Consider the following 12,217-nt stretch of genomic DNA (forward strand, 5'->3'; position numbering starts at 1 on the left):
CCTAACCTAATTATTCCAGTGGCAAGCTTGGCAGAAGGGTGTTCAGGCAAATCCTCCATCACTAATTTCTCCCTACAAAGTTAACAGAAGGCAGAGACCTAAGCAGGGCAGGGGGAAAAGGGGGAAAAAAATCTCACAGCTTGAAATGTTAAAGCAAGAGGGAGGTGACCTACAAGACAGCATGCTGGTGTTGCAAGAAATACTCAGCTATCAGATCAATGAAAAGTTTACTCATACTTCCATACTTCACATGGAAATCCAGGAGTAGAGAGGCTGACATGAAGTCAAGGCACTAAAAACTCACTGCAAGGCCTGGTGGGAGGAAGAAAAACAGATATCAGAACCCAAGGAAAGAGCATGGGAAGGAGCCAGAGGAGGAATTCAAAGAGATGAGAGGATGTGTGAGGGGCAATAACAAAGGTGATTTTTAGAACAGCACTCTGGACAAACTAAAAGGGATTGAACCAGTTCAGAAAACAGGGGCTGTGATCGAAAACAGGATTTAGGAAAAGACCAGACGGACAAAAAGTCATCCCCATCTACCATTGTAGAGGCTTTCCCCGGTTCTAATGCACACAGGTAGGAAGATGGCTGGAGGTGACCCTGAGGGCAATCAAAGATGGGGTATGTAAATAGGGAGGAGCACAACCACAGAGGCTGAATATCAAGACACACCAAAGTCAAGCAGCTGACAAAAGGAAGACCAAATAGAAGACCTCACCCCCAAAGAGAAGCTGTTGGAGGTGCTGGGACAATTATTTCAAGGAAGAGGTTTAATCTGAAGGGTGCCTTGACCTCAGTAAGTCTGTCACTGCTATGAGGAAGGAGAACACAACCACTATCCAATTAAGACTTCATCAGTGCATTTTGAGAAGGGGCAATTACAAGCTTGAGAATTAAATACAACCGCAGTTCACTTGAATGTGTAGCTGGGTCTTCCCTACTGTAAATATGGCATGACCTTGGGCGCTCGGGTGAAGCTTTGCATCCACAACTGCCTGCTGTTCTGAAAAGCAATAGAAAAACTGAACTCCTGGGTCTGTACAAGCTAATGCATACGGTAGGCTGGCAAGTCCCAGGTTATTACGCCTTTCCTTACAAATCCTTCGTCACAGCTAGGCATTACACTCATTCCAATACATTCCACTTGGAAAACAAGCGAGCCAGAAAACAGATTTATACAAACCAGGTGCATGTAACTCCATAAACCATTGCCCACAAACTTAACACAGAACAAAACATACTGGGAGCCAATGTTTCATCTTCTCCAGCGGTGCCAAGTCACAACTCAGTACAAAGAAATGGAAAGATTAGAAGTCCTGGCTCAAAAATGCATAGGGAACTTATTCCTATCAGGCCTTAATGGTGTTGCCAGTACTTCCGCCACTTACTGAAAGCTATTGTGGCTCACTATGCTGTCCAGAGAAATAAAGTACATGAGGGAGGTACTCTTCAAAATAGGGTTTTAGTAATTTTAAGTGCAAGTAAAGTGATAGCGCACTCTTAGAAACACTTGCATTGAACCAAAATTTTAGTTAAACAACTAATCCCACAACCTATGTCACAGAAAACTTCCCTCCAAGCAGAAATGTGCTTTAATTCTTTTTCAGAAGAATGTCTCAGAATGAGACAGTAATCAGGTCAGCGTAATTGCTTGGTGTATGACTTATGCTATTACAATAGACATGAACACAATAGTTGTGGAGGCAGTTTTGTAAGCATTGGGCTTTTTCCTGAAATGGGACTGCATTCACAGCTAAAATATGCTCATCAGCAATGATTTTCACTCACTGCTGATTTACATAGCTCATTGGAATTCTCCAAATCCATTTTCCAACTTTGAGGTGCATCTTCCCAAGCAAATCCAGCAGGCTTAATTCTCCACCATCCTGCAACTTGTGCAGTCAGCTGTGCCTGTGTAAAGACTGGTGGCAAGATGTAGTGTCCTGATTCGTTAGTGTTTTATACACCTTTTGCACCATTTTTGCACCATTTTTTTCATGGGGAAGGCACAAGAGTGATGCACAACTACACAAACTACGAAACAATGTAAGATTGGCCCGGTATTTCATTGGCCATTTCATGAGAGTGTGCAATATAATTCTCATTTTGCACCTGCAGATCTCAAATCAGACCTTACCCTAAGTTTTCAAAGGGCATTTTGCAGCCAAAACCAAGGACTTATTTTAGCCACCAAGTCTCTCATGTTTAACATATTCTTCGTCTCACTCTCCCTCAGTAATTTATAGCCTGGAGTAGATAGGAGCAGACACGATCTATTACAAAGGGCTTCCAAACGTGAAAGTTTAGCTTGTTGTTGAAAACAAATTTGAAGAGCGGCATTCAGTACTTACCAGCAAGTGTAAACTTTCTTTGCTGTGTCGTGATTATTGCGGATGTGTCTACGCAGACTGTTAGAGGCATTAAATGAGCGTTCACACTGTCGACAGGGATATCTCTTCATAGACTAGCAGAAGAACAGAAACATCTTTTAATAACAAGGAGACAGAAGACACTGACTGGATTCTAACATACCCATGCTGTTCCTCTGGACCTTACCTCTCAGTTGCAAAAAAATCCCTCTTCCACTGATAGAGATCATCAAGATTTTGGGGTCTCACATATACACAGCCCAACAGTTGGCTAATCTCAGCACTGGTTTTCTAGAAATCAGGACAAGTTAAAGCACATGCCTCCTTTTTTTTTTTTTTTTTTTTTTTTTTCCTTAATAGCAATTGCATTAGTTGCTCCTGCTGTGGGTTCACTTCACTATAGGACCCTGTGGAATTAATTCAGCAGCCACAAAACTATCTCCAGACCTAATTTTTGCAGAATCTCTGAGAAACTTTCTGCTCCTTGGGTTCCTGCCAGTCTTTTTGGCAGGAACCAAACAGAGAAAAAGGAGCAGACAATATCAGACACCATCTCTGCCTTGCTGAGAGCAGGCGGAAGGTCCCTTCCTCTCCCCCAAAATAAGGCAGGGCCCCAGCGTGAAGTACAAGTCCACTTACCCTTCTCTTTCCTTGTATTTCAGCATAATAAAAAAGTAGGATGTTAAAGAGCATCACACAGTCCCACTTGTTACCCATTTATTTCTATGTCTCCCGAATGTAACTCTGCCCTGGAACTAACATTCTCCTTTTCCTACATCTGTCTGAAATTACGCTCCTTGGTATAATCTGCATGCATTCCATTCAAGTCTTCTTGGACTTTTTTAATGAATGAATGTATGTACTAAACTTAACTATTTGGCAAATTTCCTACTCCTGTAGAAGTCAAATGGGAAAATCCAGCACTCCCACCATGCCCCAATCTTTTCCTCTTGACATTTATCAAGTGCACAATCCCGCAATCCCCAGTTCAAGCTAGAAGGAATCAAAGATGATGATCCAGATTTCCACAGCCTCTGCTCATGGGACTCAAAACAGGAGTGACTCAGTGCATCAAATGAGAAGTCCTGATGCCAAAGTACTAAGAAATCTGGCTGCACACGACATCTTGGCCTATGTTCTGCCAGTGAGTAAGGATTAGCTTGACAGAACTAGGTCAAAGCAACACAAGGCTTGAGCCGTATAAAACCAACAAAATTGAGATTTACACTTCCTATAATGAGAGCTCTGCTCACTGCATGTGTCCATTACAAGAATCTTCCCCAGTTAGATGTCCTGTGATATTCAGCAAACAATACACTGTTTAGAGGAATTGCATTTCCTTCCTTAACTTTGTGTTCAGTTTGTTCAGACCATTTTTTACCGTAACTACAACCTTACTTCCAGTTACGTTTTACTCAGAATACAGTCCATGCTATGCTGCACTGGCTCATGTGGTAGGTTTGTATCATCGCTACCATTGCCACACTGGAGGAAGAGGATCTGCTGAAGGAAACTGTAAATACAACTTAAGAACACCCAGAAGAAATCCTGGTGCTGCTGACTGTTAAACCAGCAGCTGGAGAAGATGCAACTTTCCATCCACTTACCCAAATGAGCAGATGACGAAGCCTGACACTAGATGCAGTGGGAGAAGGAACAGCAAAAAAGGATGAGGTACGCAGGTTGTTGGATATACTATCAAGGACAGAAAGCAGGCTTACAACATGCTATCTCATTATTTCATTCTGGCCCTCCTCACACTCCTCACTGAGCTGACAAACAGATTCTCAGTTTCTTTTTGCACAAAATATTAACGATTATTGGATTCTTTTACTAAAAGGATCTTGTTATGCAGCTGAAGTGTTTCATTTGTGTCCTTACCCTTCCATGACTTCTCTTCATGTGGGACACATAGGTTTCCCGATCGGGGATCCATTGTGAACATTCCTTACAAGTCCAACCAGTTCTTCTCAGCCTGGACTTTGATTCGGAATTGTGTTCCACCCTCATGTCCTTCCTCGGCAGAGGGGAGTGGGAAGTCCCGTTGGCTACTGACAGCTCCTTTGGTGAGGTTTGAACCTGGTTCCTTGATGCTTTCTCAGACTTCTGTCGAAAGTTTGAGAGCTCCTCAGGATTTTGGGGGACTCCATGAACACCCTGGATAATAATAATAATAATTGAATCAAACATGACATTTATACATAATTTATATATGTTTATAAATTGAGGTGTATTATAACATTTATTATTTAAATAAATAATCTAAGCCCCTCCCCTGACAATACGTTCATGACTTGCTCCTGTATATCTTCCTGTTTCCCCATGAAACTGGCTATAAAGCTTTGCCTGACAAGAGATTTTCCCACAGAAACACGAAGCTCTTATTTATGTTTCCTGCATGACAACAGCAGCTCCTTGGTGCTGTCTGTTTAACATTTTGGATGAGCTCTGAGAACTCTGGTTAAAAAGAGAAGATGTAATAAAAGAGAAATGTTAATTATCTTTATTTCAAGAGCCTAAACTCTAAAAAGACATTGCTCTGGTAAGCTCCGAATGAAATGTTTGCTGTTTTCTTGGGGGCTCCAAAGCTGCTTGATCTTTGCTCAAGGGAAGAGAAAAGACAACCTCTCACAGTTTCTCCAACCCTACTTTCTACAATTCCACAGCTCCTATTGCTACATACATTTTCACAGTTCAAAACTTTGCTCTTTTACAAATAAAAGCAAGTATTAAGCCAGAAACCAGCCTTATAAGGAATATGTCTGCAGGCTTCTCGGTCATTCAACAGGTCAAAATCCAAAGTCCCCCCAAAAGTTATTTTAACAAAAAAAATTGAACATAAAGAAAATAATCCAGAAATGAAGAGCTGTGGGAAAGCAAAAGCAAATAAAAGAGCAACATACCAATGAAACCTCAAGAAACTCCCCTAGGAACAACAACAGTTCATCCACACAAAAGGATAATTTAGAGGTTTAATTGTGCACAGTAATTAATAACGGGTAAAGTTTCAATACACGAAAGCCCCAGGCCTTTGAAAGTCTTTCCTTGGGTTGGACACCAAGCAGAAACTTCAAAACACAAGGTCTCCTCTGCTTTGCACCTGATCCAGCTGGTGTCTGCAGGAGCTGCTTCATGCAGTCACAGGGGAATGACAGCTGTCCCACGGCATCACTAGTTATTTAGGGTAATATGAACACTTCACATTTCTCCCCTTGTGGAAAGCCCGAGAGTAGTTTATGGGCAAAGAATACATTAATACCCATTATCCATTCCTCCTGCTATTACACCACAGGAAGAAGGAAAAAAAAAAAGAAAAAAAAGCAGCACGGAAAAGTGAACTGACTTCACTGCAGAGTCAATAACGGCAACCAGACCTTCTAACTCCTACTCTTACGCTTTAACAACCGAAAGTCAGGAAAGACATGAAGGCACAAGGTTTCTTTACCTTTTATGTGGGCATAAATCAGAGAGCACCTACTGTGAATTCTATATTGCATGAAGGAGCCCAATCTGATAGGGAAAAGAGACTGTCTAGTGCAACTGCTACCCTGCGACAGACAAAAAGCCTTCTTCAATTACAGTCTCAAAGACCCAATGATGGCCAAATGTGGCCTCGTGGTTAAAAGACAAAAGTTTTGCAGTCAAGGTGTCAGAGTGATGGGCACAGACTGCTGCAGGCAAGTCCTTGGGGCTGCAATTTGCAAATGATCTGCAACAAGTTGTGTACCTCAAGCCCATTTATTAGCATTGGGTTTGAACGCCTCTTTGAAAGTCCCGGCCTTAATCTCAGCTCTATTTTCCCTGCTATAATATGGGAAGATTAGTAATCATCAGCTTCACAGGAGGGCTTCATATTTTAATTCATTAACGCATGCAAAGCATTCCCAGATTTGCAAGTTAAAGGCATGGGAGGAGCAGGCAAAGAAGCCGTTTTGAATGGTTTTCTCTTTGGGAGTGTGCTAACGAATCTTCTTGCTTTTTAAAGTGCAAGTATAAACAAAATAAAATCACTGATTTAAAAAATTATGTCACTATTCTTTCTAATCAAAGGGAAGTAAGACTTTGCAAGCTCTTTTTTCAGAATGCCACCAGGAAGTCTTCCAAGAGGATTTCCACAGCAGTGTTGTTGGATACTGTACATAGAAACATACCCGCTAAAACAATAAATGTGGCGCTCGCACATTCACGGTATAATCAAATCTACAAGTCCTCACACGCATCCCACTATAGACCACCAGCAAATGGAAAATAACAGGCTTTTCATACGTATAAAAGTGCTACAAATGGCAGTGAAATTACTGCAGTGCTTCCTGGAATATGAGCTACTACTGAGGAAGGACAGGCTTGGGGTGCTTTCCGTATCACTAGTCCCACCAAGTTTTTTAGCCCACACACAACTATCAATCTTCAAATCACCTTCTGGAGCACCCTGTGCTGTGCTGGGCCTGCCACGGACCAGTGCCAGCATGGATGCGCAAGGCAGGAGGTCCCACCTCCCAAAAGCTAGCACCTCTACAGCAATTGCTCCTGCCACCCCTCTCATTCCCCTCTTGTGATCTGATATGCTTCTGCTGGCAAGCAGAGCAGTTCGGGAAGCAGGGCTTCAAATGCTGCACAGCCTCTCTCAGAGGCAGCTACAAGACGGCCAGAGAAAATTTACCTTTCATTATATAAATTGAGTAATACCATGGGTGGCAAACTCTTCCCCCTGCCTTCCCAGCAAAGGTAAAGCTCCCCCCAATCCTCCAAATTTAATCACTTCCTTTGGTTTAATATAGAACAGTTAACAATCAGAAAGGTCTACCTGTAGGAAACTAGCTTTTTCATTAGGTTAAATTACCTATAGATGAGAGTAATTGCCTGTACTATTACCAACTAACACAAAATGCTCTCCACTGATGTTTCCACAGTACTGGAAGTTTTTGTAATCTATTTTTCCACTAATGTGTTGACTAATTAGAACTTTCCACTTCTTCAAACCATTCCCTCACATAGTTGCTGCAAACTCTCTGAGAACTCAGAAAATAAGACCTCATATCAGTAAGCTGGTGGAAGTTACCTACCTTAACGTGCTGCATTAACTGCTGTTTCTGCATATACACCAGCTGACACTGTGGGCACTTAAACACTCCCACTAACAACTTGTTGGCATTCTGCTGAAAGTGCTCTTGCAGCAGTTTCTTCTTGTTAAAGACAGTCTCGCAAGAGCATTTGTAGATCACCCTGGAACAATTAAAAAAAAGTAAACTCACTCTCTCTTCATTAGTTATCTCAAGATGACAGTGGAAAAAGTTATCTCAGCAACTTAATGTCAGGAAGGGATGCACTTCTGATGAGCTCCGCACTCTCAGTGTATTGTCAACACACACCCACATGGTCCACTGAACCATTAACTCAATTGGGAAGAACCACAGAATGCCTCAGGCACCTACCACAGTTTTCCAAAAATAAGTATGCTTATATGTATATGCAGAACTACCTACATGTGTGTAGGTAAGTGCAGACAGATGGGAGCAGATTCAAAGTACTCTAGCTACATATTACTTCTAGTCTGACCTTTCCACAGCCCCTGCCTTAAGGCACACATTTTCAGCCCTAGCTCAAGGCTTGGAAGGGAAAGCTATGGAGTGGAAAAGGAGGTTTTCTCTAGTGATTTTCTGGTGCAATGCTGCATGGCATAACCCTCCTCTTCTTTTTGAGTGCCAGATGCAACAGCTACCCCGGAGTCATTTACCAAGAGGTGCCACTCTGGTTCCTGCTGGACAAAGGGGCGATGGTCAAGACCCTTTTTTTGTATACCTGGACCCTTCTCCTCCTACCCGAGAAGACCGTGTTCATATTGAGGAGAGCGGGCCACAGTTAGGGATGAACTCCTGTCAGTAGACAAAGCAACAGCTCTTCTTCTGCCACAAAGACAGAAACCAATAATAATAATAATAATAAAAAAAAAGGGGACAGAAATGGGGAATTCTGGAGCTACCCAGCAAAGGGTAAGAACCTACAGATAATTACAAAATACTTACTGAGTAGTCTTGTGAGGCTCTGTTGGGTGCTGGCTAGTCATGTGAGCAGTGGTGCTGTCTGCTGACTTGAAGGCCATTGGACAAAAAGAACACTTGTGGAAGACTTCGCAGTGTTTCTCATGAATGTGCACTTTCAGCATGGCTAGGGTCATAAAGACAACTCCACAATGGATGCACCTGGAAGATGTATAAAAAAAGAGAGCTGAATTATCTATACAATATTGCTTCCAACAAACACACACAACTGGAAAGCACCACAGTGGGAAGCACCAGGCTACGGTGGGTCCTCATTTAGTCTCTTCAGTAGCAACATGGAAGAGGCAAGGAGGAATACAATACAGGAATTCAAAAGCTGGACATATCTCACAACTACATGTTAGCAACAATCAAACAAAACTATAAAAGAAGCCTTCAGAGCTTAAAACAACCCGAAAAGAATAAAAGGAGATGCAGTTTGGCAAAAATGCAATCCCTGCATCTGTGAAAACCAATTCAGTCATAAGTACAAGTGAAGAACTCAAAAAGTAAAAGTACCTGATGATATCTCCAGGTAGTAATAGGCAGCACAAATGGCAGTTATTCCCCCAGTACAAACCAAAACCAAAATGAGCAACAGAGAATATTCAGCTGGGAAATCTTCAGTAACCCATACAATTGCTCCTCTCACTAAGCACACTAAGCACCAGCAAATAATGACAGAAACAGCAAACATACTAAAACCAGAAACATCCAAGAAATTGATTAAGCTCATTAAAATCTTGAAGATACAGGTGTTTGACTGAGTAGTGCTTGGTCTGGCAGCTAGGGGGGCGTTCCTGGAGGAAAGAGAGGAAGAAGTGCTTGCAGAGGTTGTGTATGGAGCCAAAGGACTCCTCTCTGCAGCCAAAACTGAAGACTCAGGCCCAGGAGGGTAACTATGGTCATCCAGCCATTCCAGCCTGCCACTCCTCTCAAAACACTTTCGGGACAGGCCTCAACTGATACTCCCCAAGACAGCAACAAGCGACAGCTGTACTATATTTAGCTTTAATATCCTTTCCAAACATCCACCTGACTGTTTAGCTTATTAAGGAAGCCACAAACAAACACTACAAGGGCACATGAGGACAGAGATACCTGGCCTTGCCTGGCTTGGGCCATGCCAGCTGAAGAGTTTCCCACCGTGAGTGGGCCAAACAGGAGCACCTAGTCCGCCTGGGGACCAAAGCGGCTCTAGTGACTGCTCCTAACTAGATTCAAACAAAATGACTAACAACAGATCCCTGTTTAAGCCAGCACAGCACATATTGATCATTATAATGAATGAGCTCTCCCATGAGGAGCTTGGCTGGTCCACGGGAGGGGACAGTGCTTCCACTAGGAGGACGCAAGAGACAAATGAGGGCTAATTCCATTCAGTGAGCCAAACTGCAGCCCAGGGTTAAATACCATTTTTTCTTAATTCTGAGGTTTCCTGTTCACTAGCAGCACTACTAGCGTTTGAGCGCTCAGCAGCACTGTGGCAGACAGTACACCACTAGCTCTGTCCCAGATGGGACCCCAGCTATCTAGCAACTGGAAGAGCGCCAACCTGTATCAAAAACAAACAAGCCACTAGATTATCCCTCCATCCAAATGAGCCTTCCGACAGAGTTTAGGGAACGACTTTGTGCTTTGAAGCTGTATTTCAAAAAGACTTCAAATGGTGCAGAGGCCAGCCCAAGCTAGCCAAACCCTTTCCCCCTAAATACACACAGAAATGCTATTTTCTTAAATTCAGAAAGAAAATCAGTGACATCAACAGCTGTCGTTGTCTTCCGAAAAGCATGAAAATATTCTGCTTGGATAGTTCTGCCTTCAAGCCAGGCCCTCAGTCATATGAGACACAGAAAGAGACTTCTATTATAGTAACACCCAGGAATTGTGTCATTACGGGAGACTAAATTCCCAAGTATAAATGGAAGAACAAACACTGATTCTGACAATAAGGTCTAGCCATTACATCCAGGAATATCTGACCGGATTCTTCAACAAACTCTCACTGAATTAACAAGAGATGGTTCTGCATTATGTTTGGTTTTGGTAAGCACTAATGATCTTATACAGAATTAGCGATGAAATAACTCCCAACTCTGGGTCAAGCTGATCTAATTCACAGTAAATGGAAGTTAAACAAAAGCCTCTTCATAACCAAGAACCCCGGTGCCAAAAGGACAAACTTTGATAAAGTAAACTCATTAGTGGAGCAAAGCGGACGGAGGATCTCAGAGGCTTGCCATGTAATTTCTGTAAATAACAAATTCTGATTATCATCCAGAAAACATATCCCAAGCACAGGGGAATAATTCACAGGAGAAGATATCAGGATAGCTTCAGGGCAAGGAGGGATAGGGTAAACGTCTTGGAAAGAATCCCACAAGAACAGATAAAGCCACAAGATGTTGTGTTAACCCTCTAAATATTTCTTTCTTATGCTTTTATGTTCTGGCCCCTGAACTCTCTGGACAGCACCGAGCAGGGAAACGAATGCCACACAGCGCCACGTCAGCGGGGACAGCTGGAAGGTGCTGGAGTTACTCGGAAAAGGGTGGGGAGGCGACATTTGGAATCATGTGGAAAGCAGCATTCAGAATAGGCTTGTTCATTTTAATTTCTGAATAAGACCTTTCCCCTCATCTTCAATGTAATCACTAGCTATGACTAAACCAAATTAAAACAATCCTACTCCAAACTTAATTGGGTGAATTGGGATGTTAGCAGAAAAGGAAACAGAACATGGACTAATCAGAAAAACAAAACCAAACTCAGAAATTCAAGAAATACAGGGATATGGTGAGAAGCAGCAAAAGCTGATCCTGGGAAGGATTTAAAAGAACTCCTAGGCTTTTCACTTCTGCAAGAAACAAAAGTAAAAGGGAAGTACTAAAGTCACTACGTGACAACAGGGTAGATGCCATGGATTATCTAGATCTGGTTCTAAAACTGAAATATTTCATCTGTTTTCAACAACGGCAATGATACCAACTCCACAGCACAGAGAGGAAGAATAACAAGGAAGGCATAGATGCAGACTTTCACCTGTCTGGTGGATTCAGCTCCCACAGGTGAGTTTGAACGGATGAGAATTAGAGAGAACTTAAAGAAATTTAACTTCTAAAGAAGCTAGTTGAAGCTAAAGAATTCCCTAAGTATCATTCTTGAGCTCTGTCTTGCTTCAGGTCTTCATTAATGACCTTGGCACAGAAAGCAGATACTCACTAATGACATCTGCAGATGGATGAAAGCTAGCATTACTGACAAGGATTAGGCCATCATAAAGATATTACTGTAATACATCTGGAATGAATAATATTTTTTTAAAAATGCAAGGTCATACACTTAAGAATCAGCACCAACCTCTGCTGTAAACTGGGAGCCCATCAACTGGAAAGAGAGGAGAAAGGACTTACACTGCATCATCGCCAGAAGACCGAGCTTCCTATATAATGCAGCTTAGGCCAGGGTGACACATTGTCAACCAAGGTGTTTTCGGAGACGGCGATGCTGTGCAAGCGGCACCTATACAATGCTCAGCATAGTGAAGCTATATCTGCTATTGGGATTCTCAGGTGCCAGTGCAATACAAACACCTGTATCAACACTGTGGTTAGGTATCTGACAGCTACTCCTATTCGCATTTTTCCCTCTAGGGGAAAACCTTTTTTTTCCCAGCATTCCTTCTTCTCTCAAATTAATTCATTTTCCAGCAGCATCGGTATCACAGCCATTTAATTTGCAATGGACTTAATTTTGTCGTAGGTTATGCCCCCCCTGCAATCAGACCCCATATTAAAAAAAAATCTG

At 42.4% G+C, this 12,217-nt stretch overlaps 1 protein-coding gene across 4 annotated transcripts in view; it reads right to left on the bottom strand.

The window, feature by feature from the left end:
* The window catches only part of ZNF592 (zinc finger protein 592), a 39,428-nt gene that overhangs the window by 5,361 nt on the left and 21,850 nt on the right, over window positions 1–12,217 (bottom strand). For 3 of the 4 annotated variants that reach the window (XM_067305864.1, XM_067305865.1, XM_067305863.1), the window contains exons 4-7: window positions 8,396–8,572; window positions 7,436–7,595; window positions 4,254–4,529; window positions 2,355–2,467 (exon numbers count right to left, since the gene is read on the bottom strand). In XM_067305864.1, coding sequence (XP_067161965.1) covers window positions 2,355–2,467; window positions 4,254–4,529; window positions 7,436–7,595; window positions 8,396–8,572 — 726 coding nt within the window. Of the gene's footprint in view, window positions 1–2,354; window positions 2,468–2,559; window positions 2,664–4,253; window positions 4,530–7,435; window positions 7,596–8,395; window positions 8,573–12,217 lie in introns of those variants that run through there. The other variant, XM_067305866.1, reaches the window with a different exon arrangement.

The sequence above is a fragment of the Apteryx mantelli genome, chromosome 15 (assembly GCF_036417845.1).
Source record: "Apteryx mantelli isolate bAptMan1 chromosome 15, bAptMan1.hap1, whole genome shotgun sequence".
In the NCBI taxonomy this organism is placed as follows: domain Eukaryota; kingdom Metazoa; phylum Chordata; class Aves; order Apterygiformes; family Apterygidae; genus Apteryx; species Apteryx mantelli.